This window comes from Peromyscus californicus, unplaced genomic scaffold, assembly GCF_007827085.1.
Source record: "Peromyscus californicus insignis strain IS unplaced genomic scaffold, ASM782708v3 Scaffold_22__1_contigs__length_63687245, whole genome shotgun sequence".
NCBI classification, from domain to species: domain Eukaryota; kingdom Metazoa; phylum Chordata; class Mammalia; order Rodentia; family Cricetidae; genus Peromyscus; species Peromyscus californicus.
Window position 1 is genome coordinate 36,617,336 of NW_026294525.1, and position 26,176 is coordinate 36,643,511.

General features: G+C 40.3%; 1 protein-coding gene across 2 annotated transcripts in view; it reads right to left on the bottom strand.

Annotated features, from left to right (window-relative positions):
• The window catches only part of Rspo3 (R-spondin 3), an 86,696-nt gene extending 61,264 nt beyond the window's left edge, over nt 1-25,432 (bottom strand). The window contains exon 1 of one of the 2 annotated variants that reach the window (XM_052751278.1): nt 24,750-25,430. In XM_052751278.1, the coding sequence (XP_052607238.1) occupies nt 24,750-24,846 (97 nt within the window). In that variant the 5' untranslated portion in view covers nt 24,847-25,430. Of the gene's footprint in view, nt 1-24,749 lie in introns of both variants that reach the window. The other variant, XM_052751279.1, reaches the window with a different exon arrangement.
• Nucleotides 25,433-26,176: the final 744 nt, after the last annotated feature.

Sequence of the window (26,176 nt, forward strand, 5' to 3'; positions counted from 1 at the left end):
GAAAACTCTCAACCACAAGATCATCTTTCTAACCCTAACACTATTTTAGTGTTATCCCAACACTGTGATAACTGGGTAAAAAGTTTATTCACAGCCCTCTACTGTTTTTATTGTTTAATATTAAATTGTTGAAACAGCTATGTTTATGGATGTAAAGACATGGAAATATTGCTATTTTTAAATGTTATTTACCTATTGAATTTGACGTTTAATATTAGTATATTAAACAATTTAAAATTTAACTGTTATTTAAATATACATATGTATTCAGGCATGTTCATATGTATGCATATATATATATATATATATATATATATATATGCAAACACATATATACACATATGCTTTAATGCACATACACATCTACCATACTTCACTTGGTGTTTTACCTGTACATAGTCCAGGCATTAAATTTAGTTTCCTCCAGGGGAATCTCACTGGGGAGACAAACCACTCTTAAGGGTAGGCTGTATGCCCAGCAGTAGATGGCCAACAGAAAATAAACTCAATGGCATCTTTTGAGTTTCCTTGTCTCATAAAGTCATGTCAGAGCTTTTTTTTAAAATTAAAATTATATATACATATATATGTATATACAAATTCATTCTTTTTACTCTATAGGTCTTTGTGTATATTATGGCTTCCAATTTAGTGTTTTTATGAGATTCCTGAGTTTGTAAATGAGTGGGTCGCGTTTCTTGTGCCTTTTCTTGGGATCTTTTCCATGTGTTTGTTTTGTCCAATTCTTATGTATTAGTTTTTTTTTTTTAAATCTTATCTCATTGTATTGTATCCCTTAGAAGCCTGTTTGTTTTCTAATGAGAGACAGAAAGTGGATAGCTCTGGTTGGGAGGGAGGAGGGGAGGAAGTGAGAGGAGGAGAGGGAGGGAACACGTAATTGGAATACAGGTCAGCTGGTGATCCACGATTATTAAAATGCAAGGAAACACTGTTCTTCATGGAAATAATTTCTCTGGGGACTTGGTAAGCCTTTTTTTTTCACTTCCTAAATAATAATTCCCTATAGTAAGTCTAATATTTTTATTCCGTAAATATTTTAAAACAAATCTATAGCTACATAAACTGAGGCTAACATTAAATACTGATTGGCTGTTTTTTTTTCCCCACGAAAACCAAGTCAGCTCAAAATGCTAAGAAAATCATAGTAGCTGTATAATTTCTGGCATCTACTGTATGTGGAACACTTGATAGTTAGATGTAAGCTTGGTTAGCAAGGGCCAAATTTATCATAACTCAGTGCTATGAGGTCATGACCATGAATCAAAGATGGCTGAAAATGGGCTTCATTGTGTATGGATGTAACAGAGAGGCTATAAATTAAGGTTTTAAGTTAAAAAAAAACCTTATGTTTTATATGTGTTATATGATACAGAGAATATGTGGGTTCTTGATGTCATGTTGTTAACTAGTTGATAAATACATAAATGGAGAATTAAATAAATATCTCAGATCTCAGGTGAATATGGCACAGAATCATTCAGAGATGTTAACTATAAACACGGTGGTGAGGTGAGGCATTTTGACATTATTCTTTGTTTGAGGCCTGGATGTTGGAGAGAAACCTTGGCAGTCATCTTTGAGCACCTAAAGCAGAGTCTACCTTGTGGAAGATCAGCAAGTGCAAGGTTGACAGCAGTGAGGAAGGACTAGCCATGAGGAATAGCATGAAGGTCACCTGTGAAGTTCTAGCACTTGAGTGACAGGTAATGAGATTAGAGGAAGGTAGAATCCAAGCCCCCAAACCCTTCTTACATGAAGTCCACAGGTCAAGTGGGTGTGGACTCTGTACTTCTAAATATCAGAAGCAAAGGAGAGAAAATATTTGGTCTGATAGTGCTGTTTGCTTTATTTTTTCTTAATCTTACAGGTCTGGGAAAAGAGCAAGCATCGAATATTTCACAAAAAAAAATGTTCTCTTATTAATTTTTTATATTAGAGGAAGTGTTCTAATGAGGCACAAACTTGGGAATTTGCATTCAGATTCCAACCCTTGAAGAGTCTGTGTGTCCGTCTCCATGTTCTTTTATGTGAGAACATTCCATTTCCCCTCTGTTCCCTCCTATCTCCCACCGGCAATAATTTCAGTTTGCTTGGGGGTTTTAAATTTTCATTCCCTTTTTAATGCAATATATTTGGGTGTTGGGGTAAGCAAAGAGAAACGGGAAAGTTATGAAACATACGAGAGGTCATAAAAGAATAAAATCTCTCAAAATATTACAGTCTTGCATATAGTCTTTTCTTGTATTTTTCTAAATCTATTAGTAATGTAAATTGAAATGACTAGTAATTCAGAACACTAACACTTTGGCTTTCAATTCTAATAAAAGTTATATAAGAGTCTCCACATTATGTTACTTTATTCATTAAAAGAATAATAATCCATGGATAGATTTCAAAGTTGACTCTTATAATAGGGAAAAATTATATTAATTTCCTTGTGATGAGCTAGTCTGATCTGCTGGTTCAGTCTGATCCTGAGACTGTATCAAAGGCATCTGAAGGATCAAAAGCAAAGAATCTGTTCCTTAACCACAAATAGAAACTCCATCCTAAAGTGAGTACATTCTGCTCTGGGTTGAAATGTAAGGTACTGAGTCAGCATCCCCAGCTGTTTCTAAGGGAGGGGAAACTTCCCTTTCTCCAAGTGGCCATGTTCCCAAGTGGAGGTGAACAGAGGACAAGAGGGGTTGGGGAGGGATGAGGATCCAGATCCTGCAGAGAGCCAGGACTGTTGATGAGTTTGTGGGTGGTAAATAACAGCGTTTTTCAGGAGACAGGTCCAACAGTGTTCATCCAACAGTGGGAATCATTATGTGTTCTGGCCTGGCTAACAGAACCATTCACCCCCCCCCCCTTTTTAATGGGAGAAATAATTAGTCAACATAAACAGAAAATGTGATAGTTTAATGGTACTGACTCTGCATGGGTGTGAAGCCATAACTACCAACTCACATTCTTGAGCGAAACAAACTTCGGTCTGTGCGGAAAAAACAAACTCTACTTTGTTATATTATGAATAAACTTGGATCTTCATGCCGCATAGCATGCTAAAGTAGCATATCTGATGGCCGAAGCCTTAGCATAAGCAAACAGCAGGCAAAGATTTGTGGTGTTTTAATAGGCACAAGAAGATGTGCAAATAGCAGGCGTACCATTAAAAAAAAATACCTGGCTTTATGCATCGCATTTAAAGTTCAGAGCAGAGAAAAATAAGTAACTCTTTCTCCTAGATTCATGAAATTACGAATGAAACAGAAGAATAAAGATGCACCTTCCTGAGCGAGATGCTTTTGGGAACTTTGGTGCTCACTCCTTGCATTGGTGCCTCATTTGGAAATGAGCCCTGCATACTTCCCGGAGGAGGTCAAACAGAGTGGTGAGTATGGGCTCTCAGCTCACAGTCTGGTTTGGAATTCCAGCTCTATTTTTCTAGCTAAATTACTAACATTTATCTCTTAATCCAAGTATTCATTTGAAAATTAAGTTATTAAACACTTTCACCCTGCTAGCTAGCAAACATACAAAGATGAATAACACAAATTACCTGTGTCAAGAGAGTTGGAATCTGGTTGTTTATTTTGGCATGATTTTCTTAGCCTTTTGAATCTAGGGTTGTCTATCTGCAGTACAGGACCATCCACTTGATAAATACTGAGACGTATTTACAAAGACATTGTGCAAAGTATCTAACATTCTTATAGACACTCATTAAAAATCCATTAAGTACCACGACCTTCTAGCTCCCATTCCTGGAAGACCCACACCATCCCATTGTTCCTTATTAGTATTTTGACCTCCATGAATATTCTTAATGAAGCACAAGTATCTGAAATTCAAATATAAGATCCACAAATGATAGAAAAATATGATGTTTGTCTTTCAGGATCTGGGCTCAGAATTATTGTTTCCAGCTTCATCCATTTACCTGTTAATTTCATAATTTTATTTTTCTTAATAGCTGAGTAGTATTCCACAGGGTAAATACATCATATTTTCATTATTTATTCATCATATTCATCAATTGATGAACATTTAGGCTGTTTCTATTTACTGGCTATTGCAAATAGAACAGTGGAAAAACATGGGTGAAGAGGTATCTCTAGTGTAGGCTAGAGAGTCCTTTGGATATATGCCCAGGAGTTGTGTAGCTAGATCATTTGGTAGATCTGTTTTCAGCTTTTTAAGGACCCTCCACACTGTCCATGGTGGCTACATCAATTTGCACTACCAGCAGTAGTGAATAAGTGTTCCTCTTTCCCTACATCCTTGTGTTCATTCAAGGGATAGGAGAAAGAGGATTAATGGAACAGGAGGGGTGAAAATGGGATTGGGGTGAGACAACAGGACAGAGAAAGGAGAAATAAGAGAGGGCAGGACAAATAACACTAAGATCTTTTGAGAAAGTCATGTGGAAACCTACCTACTACTATAGGAGCTTACACGTTCACACACACACACACACACACACACACACACACACACACACACACACACAGAGTTAAAGTGAAGTCACTCTATAACAGGATGATAATGCCCTATGAGAAATCACTAGCTAACAAAAGAAAAAAAAAAAAACAGTGCCAGGAATGAGTTGTACCTCTTTTGCAATTGTTAGCCAGTGAGGTGTTATATAGCTAATACCATTGATTACCCTCCAGAACTTTAAAGTAAGAACCTATTGCTGAAGACACCATGTTTTTGAATCACAGAACATGAAAAATCAAGCTGTTAATCAGTTGGGAGCTTGATCCTTACAGGATAGTTTCCATAGTACTTGAAGGTGCTATATGCATGCTACTACAATCAAATGTAATCATCAATCTTACCAAGGTGTGATTCTTCTGAAATCTAATGGTGACTGGTTTGAAAAGTCATGCCCACTGATGCAATAGTGACATGAACATCCTAGGAGTAACCCATCACTTTCCTGGTGAATTTAAGTTCTGCTCTACAAGGTAAAACCACTACTTAACAATATTGTCAGGCCAAGAACCTGTGACTAGTTAGATCATAGGCCTGAGGGGAGAACTTACTATTATTATTCTGCTAAATGGACATAGTATTCAACCAGCTCCTAATGACTTCCTGTTATAGATTAATGCTTCTCTCGTTAAAGAAGCTTCTATTAGCAGTATGGAGTGATGGGCATAGAAACCCACAACTGTCCAAGGTATCCAGAATGGGACATCTACATCACATTTCCTTCTACTGAGGCCTAGGGGTCATTGTGGAAAAGGGCAGAGAGAGTTTAAGAGCCAGAGGTTGAAGATAAATACAAGGAAACAGTGTCCTCTAAATGCAGAAAAACAGCTGCCCATATTAACTCACAACAGTTACAGCAGCACGCCCAAGCCCCAAGCAAGCTCAAGCCAGAGCAAATACCAGCATGAATTTGAATATGGGAGGTGGACACAAAGTCCCACCTTAGCTGAGGAGGTGTGATAGCTGCTGGGAGAGGGAGAGGGAATTTTCTCTGAGAGTGGAGGCCCTGGTAAGTTGACCATGTTCCAGTGGAAGGCCAAGACAGCACAAATTGGAAGTGGTGTGTGGGAGAAAAATAGAGGAGACAAAGTTTGGAGACAAAGCTGGGACAGAGTGAAGGATCTGGGAGGTGTGGGGAAGGGCGACTATGAGTAAAACACATTTTTGTGAAATTCTCAGGGAACTAACCAAAGGACAAAAAAGTAAATCCTAAGCATAGCCGGGTGTGGTAGTGAACGTTTTTTTATTTAAAAGTTTTTTTTTTTCATTTTACATATCAACCACAATTCCTCTTCCCTCCCCTCCTCCTGTTTCTCCCCAACTCCCCCCAAATCCCAACCTTCATCCACTCCTCAGAGAGGGTAAGGCCTCCCATGGAGCTTCAACAAAGTCTTGACATCAAGTTGAGGCAGGACCAAGCCCCTCCCCACTGGATCACAGTCGAGTAAGGTATCTCTCCACAGGGATTGGGCTCCAAAAAGCCAGTTCATACACTAGGGATAAATCCTAGTCCTGCTGCCAGGGGCCCCACAACTGCCCAAGGCACACAACTGTCACCCACATTCAAAGGGCCTAGTTCAGTGCCATGCAGGTGGTGAACACTTTCAATCTTAGTACTTGGAAGGCAGAGGCAGGCAGACCTCTGTGAGTTTGAGCCCAGCGTGGTCTGCACACCAAATCCATGGCAACCTGGCTATACAGTGAGACCCTGTCTCAAAAGGGCAATTCATAAATAGAAGACAATTTGTTGTATTGCACAGTTGTCTCTTTCTGTATGCGTTTGAGATAGCTGTTAGGTTTATCCAATAATAAAGGATGAAAAGAGGATATGTGTACATACACTGATCCTTTTTTTGTAATATAAGAAATTTGGCAACATGGGAGGCAGAAACTCACCAAGAGTCAAAGAGAGAAGCTGCCTTGTAAGGACCACAGACACAGACTTAGTATGTATTACTGATGACCCACTAACCACGTTTCAGGCAGGAATGCCCATGGGGCTGACAACTCACCCAAGAAAGGATCTTAAACAAACTAAGACAGAGAAAATGAATTATAAGAACATTAACACTGAGGCTGGAGAGATGACCTAGTGGTTAAAAGCAGGTACTGCTCTTTCAATGGACCTGAGTTCCCAACATTATTGTCAGGCCACATCAAATTGCCTCTAACCCCAGTTCCAAGAGAATCTGAAACTGTCTTTAGGCCTTCAAGCACCCCTGCACTCCTGTGCACATACAAACACATATACATAGTCTGTACTCGTGTTTCCATGGCCTGGGGATGTGTTTAAAATTCAAATGGATGGGTTCTGCTTCTAAAGATTTTGATTTTGATGGAGAAGGTAGACTTCAGTATCTGCATTAGTCAGACAGGTGACTCTGTCACTAGTGGCATAATAACCACATTTTTTTGAGTATCACATCTTTGCCATCTGAAGAATTTCAGCTATTACCAGAAGCAGTCTCCCAGGGACTGACAGATAACATTGTGATAAAACATGGTCTCTCACTCAAGAAGTGTACAGTGGTTTAGGAAATTCATGTGTTTTTGCAGAGAAAATATCACACATACATACGCTAGAAGCTTTTTGCAACAGAAATATCAGCCATAAGGAATTACCATTAGTTGAGTTGTTTACACGGCATATTCAGCAGCTAGGAGGAAAAGAACTCTGACAAGTGGAAAGATGGAAAGTGAGAAAAATTACTAGGTACATATGAATAAAGAAGATTCAGGAGGACGCTATTATCATGGAACTTAATAGGACCATGGAAATCTTGCTCATCTCTATAAATTTTCAGATGAGAACATCAAGATCTACATAGCTGATTAACTTTCAACTTATAGAATCAAGAATGTCTAAACCAAGAAATGTCCTGATACTTATTAATTCTACATATGAATTATATGTATGATTATTTTATATACATACTTACTTTTAAAAATCTTTCTAAATAGAACCTCTGCCACAGAGAGCAATCCATTCTTCTTTTTCCTTTGGGTGGTTTGTCAAATAAGGCTTGGTGTTTTTGCCTAGAGCTTTCTTTCTTCCCATGATGGGAATTCAATTAAACAGGATCTTAAAGATCTGGCAGTAAAAGTCTTGTTAGCAGGTAAAAATCTCACATGTAACAAAGACTTCCCTTGATATTTTTAGGATGATAATACACGTTAAGACAGATTTAGGCATAAAACTTTGGAATAAGATAGGATAGATAATACAGTACTTTCTCTGCATTTGCCAAATACAAATGGACTGGATATTGTAAATGTAATTCTTTCCTGATAATTGCTCATATTGTATATAGTTTTACTGTGTTAGAGTTAAAACCTTTCCTTTTTATTTACACAAAAAGGGGGAAATATTGTGCAATAATCTCTTTGTACACTGTAAAGATGTGCTTTGCCAAAGTGTCTTATGATTGGCTTAATAAAGAACTGAATGGCCAACAGCTAGCCAGGAAGACGTTAGGCAGGACTTCCAGGCAAAGGAAGGAACAGAAAATGAATCTAGGCATAGAAGAGACTCCAGAGAACATGGAGAGGAAACAGGAGGTGCAAGATGGAAGAGAGGTAAAAAGCCATGAGGCAAAACATAGATTAATATAAATGGGTTAATTGAAGTTGTAAGAGCTAGTGGAACAAGCCTAAGCTATAGGCCGAGCTTTCATAATTAATAATAAGTTTTCATATCATTTATTTGTGAGCTGGTGGAACAGAGAAAGACTCTCAACACCTACATGCTGTTGAAGCCAAATCCAAAGAAATTATGAAAATATTAGTTATTTCAGCAGAAATATTAGGGGACTTATGAGTATAGGAAATCTCTCAGATTTATATTGGGGGAAAAAAAAGCAAATACCCTCCTTTCATACTATTTTTTTTTTTTTTTTGCTGCTTACTGGGACTGTAAGAAAATGCTATGCAAAGGGTATCTCAGAATTTTGTTACATGACTATGGGTAAACGTGTTCTGTTCATTTTAAAAGGATGTTGAACAAATTCAATAATGACGAGACAGTGTCTACATACCATTCAAACCAGTGAAATGAGTTGCTGTTAATAATACCACAGTGATACTTTACCAGCATAGGAACTGTTAGAGGCTTCTTCATCCTCAAGAATAGAATAAGAACACCCTTGGTGGGAAACTGATAACTTGATGAGAAGTTTGATACTTTGGCAGGAATGATTTGCTTTCTATGTGGTGCTTCATCATAAATGATAGACCATTAGGACTTTGAGTGGCATGTCCTTCAGTAAGGAAATGAAGAGCATGTGAAATAAAACTTTAGTCTAAGAACAGGCAGTTCTCTTTGAAAAGACAAATTTGTAAGATGGCACCATTTAGTTCCTAAAGTCAGAAATCCAGGAGCCTTCTTCATCCCCATCTCCAATCACCCTTTCCCACACATTGTACTGCTGTGATGAATAGAGTTTAGATCTTTCATTTCCCACCAATACTACTGATGTTGATTAGCGACCAGAATAACCATTTAGAAACACCTGTTCTGATCACATTGATCTACTATAAAACAGTTTAATGTCCTTTTCTACTTCCCAGTAACCACTCTCAATTATTCTGGTTTATTCCTTGTCTCAGAATGACATTTTGTCTAATGAAGTAATAATATTCCCATCTCCACTGTAGAGGAATGTTCTCCTCTAACCTTGGCTGCCCCCTGGGTATCCTCTTTAATAGGCCTAATGAAAAGCAGAGTGTCATAGTGAAGGCTGTTACATTAGTTTTTGGATCTATCAAATCTGTATCATTTTGACATACTTCTTAAATGTTTTCCATTTAGGTTTCTTAATTATAAGATGGTTATCAATGTATTATGCACTTGTTGCATGTGGTAACACAAAATAACACATGTAAAAAGTGGCTGATAGTTGCCTTTCTTAACTTAAAACCCTTCATGAGTTAATTATAACTTTAAAAAAGGATCTGAATCAAATTATTTTCATGTCTTTGAATTTCAGGAATGAAACTTTTCAAAGTTATCAACATTTGATCACCAACAGACTTACAGCAGAAATCCAAATAATGTGTTGACATACATTTGCCAAGTTAGGGCTTGAAGTAGATCTGGTTGTATGTTCCACGTAGTGATCAAGGGCCTGGTTACCATAAAAGGTTTGAGAAATTCCTTGGATAGATGAACAAAAAATGCACTCTTTTTAAACAGAAAATATTTCAGTGTTTGTTTGGTAAAAGTAATTCCAGTTATGAAGCAGTGTGAAAACTCAGCTATAGAAATTAATCAATGCACCCAAAATGGAAATTTGCTCAGCCAAACTACGCCAGTCCATTACAAGCTTCACCTAACAATGCCAACTATGTTTACAGTACGCATAGCATATTTCCTGTGATTGTCAAAAAGGTCACACTAAGTGATGACTCCTAGTCACTGGCCATAAATTTTAAGACAAGAAAATGCTGGGAGGCCTAGTAAATTCCAGTGTTGTAGGCTGTTTCCTTCCATCTTTGTGCTTCATCTCCACAATACTGTTCTCCAGATAAATATTTGGATACGGCTTGGACTCACTCATTGCAAATAATATAATTTCCATTTCTATTCAAACACATCTGAAAAAAGAGTGTGTCACAGCTTAGAAATGATATCTTGCCATTCTACCTTTAGCCATATTGTCTGTCTGTCTGTCTATCTATCTATCTATCTATCTATCTATCTATCTATCTATCTATCTATCTATCTATGTATCTATCTATCTATCTAAATTCTGGTTTCTTAACCCAATATTTTAACTACTGAAAAATGAAACAAGAGTAGTTTTCAGGTGTGTTTTAGTCACTTTGGTAACTATAATACATGATAAATGTTCAGTAAGTATCTATTCAATGAAATATATGATAATTTAACTAGGGCAAAGTTGAATTTCTTTTTTTGCACTGTATTTTCCTCTAATAGACTAGTTTCTGCTTATCTTTTAAAAACATACATACATAAAAGTATATGAACATACAAAGAAACACTTACACTTTTAAATGTAAGTCCTAACTCCATATCCACGGAACTTTGACAGATAACTTTGTATGGTTAGAGTGTATGGCAAGAAGGCAAGAAAAACTTCATTGCTGTTACTATTGAAAGAACTTAAGGTCCGTAACCTATGGAAAATGGAGTACAGAGCTGCTTTACAGTGGCCACAACCTAATCACAGACTAAATGGTTTGGGAAAACTATACCACAGTCTATCAATTATAAATCAAACTTCTTTGCCTTCTACCTCCAAGTCATTTCTCACTGTAGTCAAAATAAAAAAAATAGCCAGGTGGTGGCGGCGTACGCCTTTAATCCCAGCACTCAGGAGGCAGAGCCCGCTGGATCTCTGTGAGTTCGAGGCCAGCCTGGTCTACAGAGAGAGATCCAGGACAGGCACCAAAGCTACACAGAGAAACCCTGTCTTGAAAAACAAACAAACAAAAAAACCCAAACAAACAAAGTAAAAAGATTATGCCAGTTTTGAGAAGGTGAGTCAAAAGTTACAATTCTCTTACAATGAAGTTTATAACGTTTCCATTTGTATCCCATAGATCCCTCTTTATTATTTTCTTTACCAAATCCTTATACATAACCAAGAAGATTCAAATGTAAACCAGTTTGAAATTCAGTAAATACTGTATGTTTGACATCAAAGCACAGGAATAAAATCTCATTGGAGACATTGAGACACAGTTCTTAGGTTGATCTTGAAAATCACCTGCCATAGTTTCCTGAGCTCTGGGATTACATGTGTGCTGTAGTTGGAGATTTCTCCAATCCCGCTCAGACCCGCAACCACTCAGAATCAAATAAACACCCGGAGACTTACATTACTTATAAACTGTATGGCCGTGGCAGGCTTCTTGTTATCTAGTTCTTATATCTTAAATTAACCCATTTCTATTAATCTGTAAGTTGCCACATGGCTTGTGGCTTACCCGTACTTTACGTCTTGCTTCTCATGGTGGTGGTCGCTGGCAGTGTCTCCTGACTCAGCCTTCTACTTCCCAGCATTCTCCTCTCTGCTTATCCTGCCTATACTATACTTCCTGCCTGGCTACTGACCAATCAGCAATTTATTTATCAACCAATCAGAGCAACACAATTACAGCATACAGAAAGACATCCCCAGCAGTGCGCACCTTCACATCTAAGTTCTATAATAAATTTTCATTGGAAAAATATTAATGTATTTTTTTAAAACCCTACTTTATAAAGAAAAAAGTCATAGACTAACAAGAACTCTTAGATTGTGAATTTTCAATGATCAAGCTGAATGCAAAAGTACAGATTTTTGTATTTCTGTGTCATCCTCAAGGGAAGGAGAAACAAGTTGGCTAAGGTCTGTGCTTATTTTCCAGCCCACATCATAAGATCACTGATATTGTAACACTAATCTGAATTTCAGCCAGCGATGTTCTTTATACATTAAGTTGCCTAACTGTGCCACTCCTAACTTACTTAGCTCTCTGCGTCTGTGAGTCTACAATGTCAACCAAGGACTCAAAATAATTTTTCAAAAAATTGTGTCTGTACTACTAAACTTGCCTACTTTTTCTTTGTTATTTTTCCCCTAAAAATACTGTATTTATAAGTACTAAGTGCTGTAAGCCCTCGGAAGATGACTTAAATATGCCAGAAGATGTGCATGAGTCATATCTTCAACTCTGCTGTGTTGATTATATAAGAGAGTTGAGCACCTGAGCACTGCACTCAGTGACCAGTTCACTCTGGGTCCTGAGGGAAGCCTGTGTGTACTCATTATTGGAGAATTTTGTGTGGACAGGAAACACAGAGAGAGGATAGGGGTGAGCTTACTCCTTGAGGCTGGGGTTGGCACTCCATTCTCACAAGTAGTATTGGATATAAGCATTAGAGTTCAGCCCACATCCCCTTTAATACTAATTCCCAAGAAATAATAGAGAAACCAGAGCTTATGTCAGATCATATCTCACACGTGTTGCTTCACTCTGATGAGCATTTGGTGAAATAGCAAGGGCCTGTTTACGTGATGAGGAGATGTGTAATTACCCCCTACTCTTTTGATCAATTTAAACACTGGTAACTCATTTTTTTATATTTTCAACTGAAATGAATTCATTTTTCTATACATTATGTGCATTTTTTTTTTTTTTTTTTGGTTTTTCGAGACAGGGTTTCTCTGTGTAGCTTTGCGCCTTTCCTGGAACTCGCTTTGGAGACCAGGCTGGCCTCGAACTCACAGAGATCCACCTGGCTCTGCCTCCCGAGTGCTGGGATTAAAGGCGTGCGCCACCACCGCCCGGCCATTATGTGCATTTTTAAAGCATAAGCTTGGTAGGGGTAAATGATAAGTAATATTTTGCAGTTCAAATTATGTACAGCACATTTTAATTCCTGTCTTGGCTCTTTTTCCTTTGGTCTTTACTGAGGGTATTGGCATCTATGCATCAGATTAAAGTAAGGTCTGCTCTTGCAAACATGAATAAAGACCTATCATTTCTGAACAGTTACTTATACTTTGTTTAATCTCTAATGGAAAGGATTTCTCTAAATATTTACACTAGAACAGTTGTCAGAATGAATTGTGAAAAATTGCTAGCATACTCCCAGAAGGAGAGGGCTGGTAGCCGGGGAGAAAGGGGATTTCTGGCCATAGAATTTTAAGCAGCCCTAGAATTTTAGGGAGCTTCCTGCTAGAACATGAAGAGTTTATATTAACAAAAGGTACTTCAGCATGAAAAGAAAGTCAGGTAAGCTATTTCAAAAATCACTTTAGTTTATTGCTCTTGTAAAAATAACTTCACCATTGGTTCCCAGTTTAAAGAAGAGAAGACACATAGTTTTCAGAGACTGAATAAATTGTCCACAAAGAGAAACTTGTACAAGAAGTGTATTGCAACATCAAACTTATTCTGAGCTATGGTTCTAGGGGCAGTTTCTAAGTAGAATCAGCAGGCAGGCTTTATCCATTGGGAGAGAACTATCATCCACCGAGACAAATACCAACGTAAATGCAGCACGTTTGTGCTGAATTGTATTGCTTTTCCCCCAATAGCCTATAAATTAAATAGTTTGTCCAAAAACTATTTCATACAGATTTTCAGAACTATGAACATTTCTTTTAAATGACAAACAGCGTATTAAAAGTCATTGACAAATAGTTTTCATTGGTTGTCTGGATGCTGGAGGTGGCTGTGGCAGTGGGAGACTTTCAAAGCACTTCTACAGCTCAACTGGGAAGGAAAACTGGATTTTTCTATTCCTAGACTACCGTCAGATTCCAAACCAATGCAATGGCATCTGTGGCTCTCCTACAGTGGCCACAATGAGAAGCAGCTCATTACTTCTCATTATATACATGAGGACAAAAATGTATCTGCCAAGATACCTGGAGATGGCCAGTTGCTAAAGCAATCTGATCAGCAGATGAATTCATCTGTATAATTTAAAATAGTGGGGTTTGCTTCCATATGTGTAAACAAAGATCTAGTAGCCTAAGATCAAAGTAATAGAGGAATAGACTGAAGTCATTCTAGATTAGGAAGGAATACGTAACTTTAAGGACAGTGAGCCCTGGGAGCTTTATGGGTTTGTTCAATTGAAGATCCATCCCATGAGGTGATAAAACACCCTGAGTATGCCAGGCAACTGCAATGATTCCAAAACAAACTTTCCCCTGGATTATCCAGCCAGGTCCCTCTGTGCTACTTGAATGGAAAGATTGAACAGTCTTTTTGTTTCTTGTACTGAAACTTTCAAATGATAGCCTCACTTCTTTGCTGATAACTTCTACTTATCTGATACTAGGTTTCTGAAAGGGGTTATTTTATGTACAAGGAATCCTAAGTTTGCTCTTGGCCTTTTTTCTAACTGCAGATTTTAGCACTCCTGTCCTGCTGTAATGCAATACCATTTTCTTATCGTTAAATGTCCTTTCCCTAATATTATGTCTAAATTGACCTGAGGATGTTTACGAGGACTTTTTTTTCTCTTTCCTTTCTTTTCCCCTCTGATAATTCTTTTACAAAGACTGAATTCCTGGGGCTCTTTTTATCTACGCAGGAAGGGAGGAGGCGGACTTGCCATAATGATAGCAGGCCTTCTCTGTGTGGGTTTTGCACTCTTGCAGACAGACAGGTGGTTTATGAGGATTGTGACGTGCACTGCGCTGCCACCGCCGGCGGTGCTGGTGGCATATTTCCATCTTGTGCATGCTCAGGGTGAATAACTTATTGAGAAGAAAGTCAGTGGAAAAGCATTGTTTTTAGGGGTGGGTTTCCTGCTTTCTGTAGCTCATGATTGCTCCCAATCCTTAGGGACGAGTAACTAGGTCTGACCACGGAGCAATGTCTCAAGCATGCTATGATGACCCTCCTCCCAAGGAGCCTGGCTTTCTTCAGTCTGATTACTTCTGGCAATTGTGGTTATTGGGATTTGGCCTAGTGACTCATTGCAACCCAAATTTTCCCAAAGAGCCCCCTTAACAAGCACAATGAAATCTGACAGGAAGCCCAGACTTCCACCTCGTTTTTACATAGAGCTTTCCCTAGTTTATGGCAAGGTTTGAAAACTCTGCACTGACTAAAAAAGAAAAATAAACAAGAGTTAATGAAGACAACTTCTCAGAGAAGAACAGGTTAGGAGTGAAATTCAAGCGTCTGTGAATTAATGGTCTACCCCAAATTTAATCTATTCCAAAGAGTCTAGCTTCCCCCACCCAGCTATTTATAGTAGTCTTACCGATTACCAGTAGTCAATCTAAACTAGTCAGGAATTGTAGAGACTATAAAAGAAAGAAATGTTCTTCTTGTTAGGCAGTTGCCTTCCCATTAAAGTTTTCCTGACAACAAGGAGGATACTTGGAAACATTACCAATCATCTGGTAGGACATAAAAAAAAAAATCCAGTTGTTTATTATTAAGTAGCTTTGGGGAAAAGTTTGAGTGTGGCTTATACCCCATTTTATTTCTACAGTTGCACTGTTTACTCCCTCGCCCACCACAGCAGGGCAATCCCCTTTCCCTGAAGGCTATGCTGCAGGGATCTAGCATCTGGTAAGGTCACTGTCATGTCTTCCTGTGTACACCTTGCTCTCTGTTTTCGAATGAAGTGATTGATTCTCTTTCGGATAGCTCCGCTTGCACAAGTCAATGCCTTGAGTTTATCCATTTCCTATTGAGAAATAATACCATGCTGTGAGAGGGCTTTCGGCTGTTCAGGTGATACATATCTCATCCCTTATCACACTTCACGTAGGTTTATTTTGTCTGTCGAACCCTCATAAAAGCGGCATAGTTTTCAACAGTTGCTCAGCTGTAACGGCTATGCTTGCATTAAGGGTCTGACAACATATCGGTTTCACCTCTGTCTTCGAAGCCCCAGGACTAGTTTTAAAACTGAGACAGTCTAGGCCCTATATCTCCAGCGACCGCGTCATTTGGTCAAGTTGTTTTTATTTTTAAAGATCTCCAGGTGATTCTAATACGAACTCAGCATCAGCAATTCCTGCACGAGGGCTCATAAAGCAGAGATTCAGAGTGGAGGTTATTATTAATGCTCTTGATGAAAGTAATATAAATAACAGATTTTTATGAAGCGTCATAAAGATAGCTTTCTGGATAACAAAAAAACTAGCCAGGGGAAATGTCAATTGTGATTGTAAATTATATACAAGGGGTTCTGACATTTAACTACGGAATTACATCTTTGCCCACATCTTCATACCTAAGTAAATCTTGTCTTGGATATTACTTGGGAAGAAGGATGTTACAATAGTCCAATAAATTGTGTGATTTTATTGCTTGTGTTATAAAAAATGACCAGCAACTTAGTTTAGAAACTGTCTATAGGGAGAGAGGGGACAAAGGAGAGTGATGAGTTGGAGACTACATAGAAGTGAGAAAGTATGGGCAAAGAAAGAAAGAAAGAAAGAGAAAGGTGAAGTGGGGTTTGAGAATGTAATAATGACTCATGTACCAAGCTCAAGAGTGAATAGAGGGTGAATCTTGAAATACCTGGACTTTGAAGTTAAACTTAAACTGCAGTATAGGAACTAAATATCCTCTCTGCGATAAAGGAATAAGTAATAAATGATAATAAATAGATAAAACGAAACTCCACATTCCTTCTAGGACAGGTGGGCTAAATGAGGTCATTTTGGGGAACATACTAAGTAAAGGGTGTCGACTGAGAGGTGAGAAGGTACTTAAGGAACTTGTTATGACCACAATATTCACTTTCAAAGACAAACGCAATTGTGTAAAATACATAGCCTGCTGCAGTGGCCCTGAGGGCTGTGAAGCTGGACTTGGCTGTGAGGCATTTAACACACTTGGACATATCATTTTATTGCCTCTGTTGAAATGACACTTGTTCTGTGTATGTGACAGCCTTTGTCAAGGTGACTATACCCATATCTGAAAGGTTCCTTTGTAGCTGTGAGAAGTAGTCATCCTTCTCTTACTTGACCGAATATATGTCCAAAGGGTGGTATTCTAAAGTAAGTAGCTAGTAGATTGTTATTTTACAGTGTGTGGAGGTGGTTTTTATTATATAGTAATAAAACGGGGACTGTTTTACCACTCATTTTCAGGAATGTGCTTCCTATTGGGACATAATTACAGATATGCCTCTGAGCATGTTTCTAGAAACAATTTTGGGGAGTGAATATACAGCCTGCATTACTGCACATTAATTTTAGATAGGTGCTCAAAGGTAAGCTAAATCTAACTCATACTTCTGCCAAGTCCTTAAAATACTGGGGAAAATAAACTCCATTTGCTATGAAACCTCAAAATGAGTAGATGGAACCAGTGAGAAACCTTGGACCTGACTATCATGATATCTGGTGAAATACTGATTGGGGATGTTGCACAATGTAGATACATTAACTAGATGCCTTCAGTTTTATCCTATCCTGAGATGAGCATACTTTCATTGAGAAATCTACTTGAAAGTGACAATGCCACTATGAGATGCTAGGTCCAAATACACTGGTTCAACACCTCATAGGAATGTACCTTCCATTGCTAGAAAGTTTTGAACTCTCCTTATGATCAGTGGCAACGTAACACATTCTGTAGGTAGTAGAACTTCTAAGTCTAATCATCAACTACTACATTTGGCAATTTAGAACGATCATGATGCCAGCAACCATTCTCTTACATAACAGAAAGTACTATAAAAAAAAAGAAACCATGGGTGAAAATAATACGTTAAAGTATTTAACATCAACAAAGTGATTTAATGTTATCTTGCTGACACTGCCTGAAGCAGCCTCAATGCCAGCAACGCAAACATTTTTGATAAAGGAAGGAATCCCTGGATTTTTATCTCATGTGTCCAGCTACCCCCCACCCTTTATGAGTGACACTGCCATCCTTGACTTCAGTCCTTGATAATCTCTGAAGTTGGAGCTCAAGTCCTGTTTCTTCCTAGCTCCTCAAACACAAGATAGTTCAAAAGTAAAATAAATTTCATACCAAACCTACTTGTCTCATTGTTGTCTTTGTTTATGCTTATTTTTCTCTTTACCAACATCTGAACCCTTATGCTCCTAAATTGATGCCAAATATGGTCTTGCTTCCTTTTTTTCTTCCTACTCAGTTAAGTGCCAAGGGCTATTGAATTCATCCAAATGAGTCATCTGCATTATTGTCCTGCTTAATCATTCAGTGTCACAGTGTAGGACTTTTGTCCCTAAATGTGGATTATCAGATTTGACTTTTTCTTGCCTTCACAGGCCACCTTTAAACTTTACTATGACAGGGAAACTCTGAAGCATTCCTGTACTTGGCATTCTGAACCAGCACCAGGAATTCTATGCCTAAGAACAAGATGAGCCTGCCCGAGTGTTCCTATTTCAGCCTTGGCTGTAGTTTTCAGACAATACCTGAAGGCCACAGAAAGTCATATGTAACCCAGTCTCCAGTTTGAGAAGTCACTTCGTTAATCTCTGTAGTATGTCTTCTGGGATAAATTTGCTTATTACAAATGAATAACTTTATTTGTTTGCTTTTCTAACCCTTACCTAATAATCCCAGTTAAGTAAGATGAGTACATTTGGAAGAACTATTAAGCTCCCTGCTAACGAATTTTATTTCACACAAAAAGATTAATAGTTGTTAAGACTATTAGATGGTGTAGATCTAAGGATATTTTAAAATGACTCAACTCTCTCATCTAGTCATGGAGAAAATACTGTCAAGCATGGTAGAAGGGGCTTGTCTGGGTCATCTAAACACTAGTGACCATGCTGAATCATGAATTGAGATCTTTAGCTCTACTCTTCCTAACTCCCACTGGGAATTCTCTCTTTCCAGGTCTCAGTCTCTATCACAAATGTATGAAACTTGTTCTTTATCAAATCATTAAAGGTCAGATGCAGCCCTATATAAGACAGTGCCTTGAAGAGTTAGGTTATATTTTGCATAAAATACAGACAGTCACAATTATCCATGTATATGACTGAGTGAACATATTCTTTGGTACCACTGTTTTTTCATTTTTTTTTAATTCTCAAAGAATTTTAGTGGTGATAAATGGTTAACTTCATCTCTTGCCGACCTTATAACTAAGGAAGAGATGGTCTTATAAGACAAGAGACACTGCTATTGGATGTTTTGTAAATGAGCACTGCTCACATATGAAATGATTTCAGATGCTTTATTTAAGTGTCATGTTGTTGAGATTTTTCAGGTGGAAAACGGGAGTCTTAGCATGCAGTGATACCCAGACATTTAGCTTTTCTTGATAAACTATAACCCTTAATAATGGAACATTCCATTGTTTTTTAGCACTTCTTGATAAATGGCATCATTAGAATGCTAGTGATGCCTCTGAATGAAAAGAAATGATTGGGTATATTACACAAACAAAAAAAATCACCAGTATCTTCCACAAATTCCTATTTATACTTCATGTATATTATTATGGCTTATTTGCAAAGCATTTCAAATCTACTAGGTAACTCAACAGATGGTAATTTGTAAGGTGATGTACTCATTGCAATCTTTCAAAAAGTACAATGAAGTAATCTGTATTTTCCAACAAAATTAAAAGCAAGACAAAAATCACCATAACTTACGACCCAAGATTTTTAAATTATTGTTTTGGAAATAACACCAGTGTACAATATCCTATAAGAAGGGACCTAAGTCACTAAGTCAAACACAATTCCAGCACATTATCATAACTGCCTCTTGCTATATTCTCAAAACTTATAGATGCTTTCCTAATGGCAACCAAAGTTAATTCTTACATTTCATGAAACACAATATCCATTGTGATGGCATTTCAGAAATTCACTGAAAGTTGGGAATGGTGGGTGGAAATAAGTGTATGAATGAATAGCAAGGAAGTGGGAAGACAGATCAGGGAAATACTTAAGTTGAGTGTTTTAAAAAGAGGTAAAGAGAAAAAGTATTAAATTAGAATATCTGTAATAATTGTACTTCAAAAGCTCATTTTTGTAATTTCAGAGTAATATTTCAGTACTACTTTATGTAAGGTTCTGAAATGCTTTGTTATGAAGGATTAAAAACACTACTACATACTTAAAATGATTAGACATTAAACTAGAAAATATTTTAGACATTTAGTGGCAACCTAGAGATCCCTACCCAGATTCAAATAATCTAAAAGGATCAAATGTCTAATAAAGTCGTTTTGTAGTAATGTACCAAGGGTTTCCCTATAACAACTTGAAAATCAAATTTTACTGCATGTTGTAATTTCAATTCATTGCTTTCTGGAGACCTAATTTGTAGAACATTAAAAACCAGGGAACTCTTTCATGGAGACATGGCTTAGTAAAGCCCATGCACTTACAAGTTAAAATACTGCTCATACTGCATGTTCAAAGTAATATTGAAATGTTCGTGATAAGCCCCTTTCACTTGTGCCTCAATGAGTGACATGGGCTAAGATGACAGTGTTTTAAATCACCATTTTTCAGGTGCTGAGTAAAATCTTTTTGCTGAAGCTGTGAACACAGGCTTAAAATAGAGTAGGAACAAATTAGTGTGGGAAACAACTTCCTAGCTCAAAGATGATTTAGTTGGAACTCAGAAAGGTAAACGCATTTTTGTTTCTGTTTATTTCATCCAATATCCTGCCACTACTTCCTAGAAAGCTGAACTTATCTTTGATTTGCACTCACACCACATGATAGGCCACAGAAGACACTTTTCTCCAGCCAATTTTGCTCATATCTCTGTCAAACTATTTTTTTTTCTCAAAACTAAGGCATACAGGTGACAAGCGTAAGCAAGTGAGGGAAAAAAAAATGTGTTGTTCTCAATTTCCAAATGCAACATTCAAATTAGTATCTCAGTGTTTTCTTCTTTTGTGCATTAGCTTGTTCTCCAGGACCAAAAGTAAAATCAAGAGTACCTCAGAACCTTACAGCCATAAGTCAACATCTCCTACACTGTCATAAGTGGTGATCAATATACTCCAGTAAGTGTGTTATCAGTGTAATTATTTTTCTTGCATTCGTGATTCTTTTTCATATTTCTCTACAGATTGTAGTAGCTCTGCTTAATTGTTGGGCATATAATGAATTTCTAAAGCATGCATGGTCTATAATCAGAAACACTAAGATGACATAATAGATGGCCACAATTGAAGACCAGGGTGCCTGATATCCTGCTTCTGACAATAACCCTCTGGGGCAGTATCATCCTATAGAGCCTTTTAGATAATTGAATAATGTTAAGCAAAGTGCTCTGATCCTGTTAGGTATGTAATTGTTTGACATTTGTCCATGTTGTATTAATACTTATCAAGATTATGCTATTAAAGCAGAATGGCCTATTCTCTAAACATATTGGGGAAAAGACAATCTGGAGATTACCAAGATAATTATTTTAATAGCTTGATATCCTCCCTATGGCAGGGTCAATGCATTGTATAAATTATAAAGGGCAGGGAGATTCATGGGAGAAGACAAGTTTCATTCTCTGGCTCTCTGGCAGGTTACTTGGGCCCTGTTTCTTAAATTCATTCTCTATAGAAGGGTGATCAATGCTAGCCAAATGACAGTTTCTGGTCCCATAAAAACAATGCAGGTGAAATGTGATGCATTAGGAAGGAATTATGATTAGGAAGGGTGTTGTGATAAGATGATGTTTAAATTGTATTAATATACAACCCCAAATTTGAAGGTTGGCTTTACGGAGTTTCAAAGGGAAAAGCTAACAAAGCTGGAGATGAGTTTAAAGACGGAGTTTAGGCTTTGCAAATTAGCACCCAGGACCCACATCTAGGGCTTGCTGCTAAACAATCTTGCTGGATGGTGGCTTCTTTTGAGTAAAGACTTTACTTTGTATCCTGGGCACTGTATATCAATCAAAATTAGTAAATTTTTGTTTTGTTTATTCACCATAATTACATATATATATTTTAAAAGTACAAGACTTCTGTTTTAAAGAACTGTGCATTTTTTCCCTAGAGACTATAGTAGTGTGTAATAATTAGGGTCGATGGTTTGTTGCCAAGTAGAGATCAATAGAATACTAATTATTGCAGAGAAACAATATTTGTGTAACTCTGTTGGCTATATCTGATGACAAACTATGGTTGTTAAGATCTGAACACATTTAACTCTGTAAGTACCTTTGGTACTGAAACATTCAAGAGACCACTTTAAAAAAAAAACGTTACGAAATATTTTTAGCCTAATTTTCTACTTCTGTTATTAGTGATGCTTCTAAAAGTTTAAGAAGATGAAGCTATTTGTTGCAAAGCAAAAGTGATACTCTTAGCTGCTCACTTAAGTTGCTTTATCGTGGGAAAAAAAATAGGGATGTCTGACCAGTTTTAAAGTAATTGGACCACTACCTTACTATTCATTATAAAAAATAATCCCAGTTACTATTAAGGACCTTTTTATTCAGATATTTCAAAAAACCATGATCCAGGTGAATTTATGAACGTGCAGCGTTAGTTTCAAGTCTCTGGACATTGAACAAGGACATTTAACCTTCTGATCCTTGCTCCAAAACAGCCATGCGGCGCCTGCCCAATAATTCTTCTGTCTGCTCAGAGGACGCAAGGGGTCGCCCCTCTCCCAGTATTGCAGAAACAAGCAAGCCGCAAACGCAGACTGGAGCGCGCAGCAGCAGTGGCAGCAGCAGCAGCAGCAGCAGCAGCAGCAGCAGCAGCAGCAGCAGCAGCAGCAGCGTAGCCTGCAAGACCTCCTTTTCAGATCCACTCCCATAGAATCACCGGAATTTTAGCTCCATTCCACTGATTTCCTCTTTCATCCCCTCAGCAAAACCAGAGGGCGCCTTTGACTTGGCCTTGGGATGATCCAGACAGAGAGAAAAGCTGTCTCCTTTAGGCTTCACACATCACCCTTCTAGTCCCACCCTGGATGTGCGCACCCAGAGTTTTCCCCGCTCTAGACCTCACTGGAAGAGATGAGAAGGAACACATAACAAACTTCCTTTTGTTTCCTTCAGAAACAGAAGCCACCCAGCCAGAAACCCAGGTACCAGTGACACTGAGGCACAGGATCCTGCCCCATCTGGGCAAATATGTAGCTCCCGGGCGTGGGTGGGGGACACTACTGGGTTGGAGTGGACTGTGATACGCAGTTTGATGTGAGCTATGCGGGGCAAGAAGCTGAGTTTCTCCTGACTTTGGTTCCCCCACTGGCCCTGAAACTCAGTACCCAGTGGATCTAGCTTGCCTGGGGTGGCGATGAAGACCTCTGAGCCCCAGGCCGCTGCTTCCGTGCGGCAGCCGCAGGGCCTGAGCGATAGACTGGGTGGCAGGGTTGCAGAGAATACAAACCACCCAGAGGCCAAGAATAATAAATCGGATGCCCTGACATGTTTAGTTTAGGCCCTCCTGCGCTGAGACGCGATCCTAGAGGCAGTGGGGCCAACTCGGACTCCAAGCCTCTGGCGCTCCCTCCCAGCCACGATTTTTTAAGGCAATTTTCAGGTGAATCAAACTTTGTCTGGCCTGGGCTTAGCGGTACAAAGGGAGCTTTCAGGGGGACCCTCACGTCCAGGGCCAGGGCAGAGACAAACAGTGGCGAGAGGCGATTACTAAATTTCCACCCCACACAAGTGCTGTTGTGTCCCGAGAGCTGAAGGCGTTGCTGCCCCAAGGGTTTTGCGGGCTGGACACTTGGGAAGAGATCTCATTGGGAGACCGGACAAGGTCCTGGGCTGACCAGCCGGAATAGCTTTACTGGGTGATGTCAGTTAGTCCCCCTTACTAGCTAGCCCTCGGTTCCTGAGCCCTCCGTCAAGCCAGAGTCATCCTTAACTCTGCGAAAGGACTCCCCTCGCGGGTACCCACAGCAGAGCTGCACGCCGGGCTCGCATCTCTTCCAGAAACTCTGAAAGATGCCCGCTTGCCTCAGACCAGCTTTGGTGGAGGCTGCCTGGACGGCCCCGTTTGATTCCGGCGAGAGCACCGTTTCACCCAGCCGCGACAGAACCCCATTCTCACTATGTGCCTGTCTCAGGGGACCCACTTGAAAGAGTCTGAGAAGGCCAAAGCGCTCACGTGGGGGCAGGCAAGGCAAGACCATAACTGGAGTTCCAAACCTCCGGACTTCCTCTGCATTCAGACCCCCGGAGCGTGGGACTTGGGGCAACTCCGCAGACAGTCGTGGAAGCCCCCCGCGCCTGTCTATTCCACTCGTGTGCGCGTCGTGGGAAGCGGCAGCGCAGGGTCTTGCTCAGCTGCCCCCCACCCCCGCTCCAGTCCCGCCCCGGAATGCTTGCCTCGACTACCATAAAGCAGCCAGCCTGGGGGCTCAGCCAAAGTTCCCCTGAGCCAGGCGGCGACTTGCGGAGTGCCGGGTGCGCCAGTATCAAGCAACCCCAAGGCAGGGACAGGCATCCCAGCTAGCTGCCTGGGGCTCTAGGCCTCCGTCGGAGCCTCCAAAGGAAAGCACAAATCCCTAGAGCGAATCTAAGCAAGAAAGGAACATTTCCAGACCCCGAATTACAAGGAGGCGGGAGCCAGGCCAGCGCCCGGTGCATAGACTCCAGCAGTGGCTTGAGAAGGAGAGCCGGTGCCCCAACTGTTATCTCCTATGGGACGCATAGGATGTAGGCTGGAAGGACTGTTTTCTCTGGCAGCTGACTCCGGGCAGGCAAGGCGACCCCGACAGGTGAATGCGGTGGAAGGGAGCAAATGCTTAACACAAGCCAAAAACAACAACAACAACAAAATAAAATAACATAAAATAAATAAAACCCCAAACCAAAAAAGCAAACCCTGCACTTACTTCTTCGCTGGCGCCTTCCCCGGGAGGCGTTTTGGCTGCCGATGTATTCCATAAAGTTCAAAATGATAAAAAACCAAGAAATCAGTCGCAAGTGCATAGTAACCCAGTAATGTTTCCCTTCTTTCTCTCCTTTTTTCTTTTGACTGTTAGTTATAGTTAATTTTTTTTTTTAAATATGTACGTAGGTTTTAGGCGTGTCTATATGGAGCGGTGAAGAACCAGAGCAGCGGGACTTCTCCACTGAGATCCAACAGGCGTGCTGTGATGGCAAGCGAAACGGGGCGGGTGGGCAGGGAAACCAACAATTGCATTCTCAAATTGTCCGAACCCAGCCGGCTGCTCTGAGGTGGCTGTCATCGCCGCGAGCGAAGGTTGCAGGAGCCTCCTGGCTGGCTGGCTGGCTGGGCTGGCTGGCTGGCTGGCTGGTTGGCTGGTTGGCTGGCTGGCGGCAGGTTAGCCTGGGCTGCGCTGCGGCGGCGGCCGCGGGCGGGATCCCGGCGAGCAGTGGCCCCTGGGGCTCAGAGGCTGCGGTGGCTGCGGCAGTGCCGGGGACCCCGGGAGCGCAGAGGAGCGGACGCCGTGGGTACCGCGGCCATGGCCAAGGGGCGCTGGAGAGACCCGAGCTGCTTCTGGCGTTCCCGAGCAGAAGCCGCTCCAGTGTTGGGCAGGGCTGGGAGCACCCCATTCGGGAGGAGGGAGGTGGGGGGGGGGGGAGAGAGGGGGATGGCTGCGGGGGGCGGGGGGAGCTCGGGGGCGGGGAAGGAAACTGCCGGAGCAACAACCCCGAGCGACCTCAATAACTTTCAATTTCAAGAGAGAAAGAGGGAGCTGGAAAAGTACAGGCGTTGCGATTTGGCAGAGGGACGGGAAGAGGCGCCTAAGGGGTCCCGGGTCTGTGCCGGAGCATCTCTGGACACTGCAGAGACTGCGGGAGAATGGGAGCAGGGTTGGGGGAGGCCCTCGGAGGGATAATTTGGACCCGGTGAGGTGGGAGAACTGGCGACTGGGTGCGCTGAGGCTTCTGATCCAGCTGTCCCAAGTACCCCAGGCCCCAATGTTTCGGTTGTCCTCGGCCTCTGGCAGGTCACACTAGTAGTAGTGATCTCGTCCCTTGGCTTTTCAGAGACCTCGCCTCACTCCAGCAGCGAGTCCCGGGCAACCCGCCCCTCTTCCTCGTGTCCCTTGTTTCCTGGGATTTCTGGCTTACAGATTCCTTCTAAAGCTCTCCTTAGCCTCTCTAGGTTTTTCTCTACTGCTGTCTCCTTCGCGCGCCCCCCCCCCGCCCCCTTTTTCAATGAAAGTAGCTGTGGTTAGATGCTGGTCGGGTGGTCCCAGGGGTGATTAGGTGGGTTTTACCCTTCATCTTCAAGGTGCTTTACCTGATCTCAAGGGAAGGACCCAGAGGTGTGTGGTTTGGGGGCCTTCAC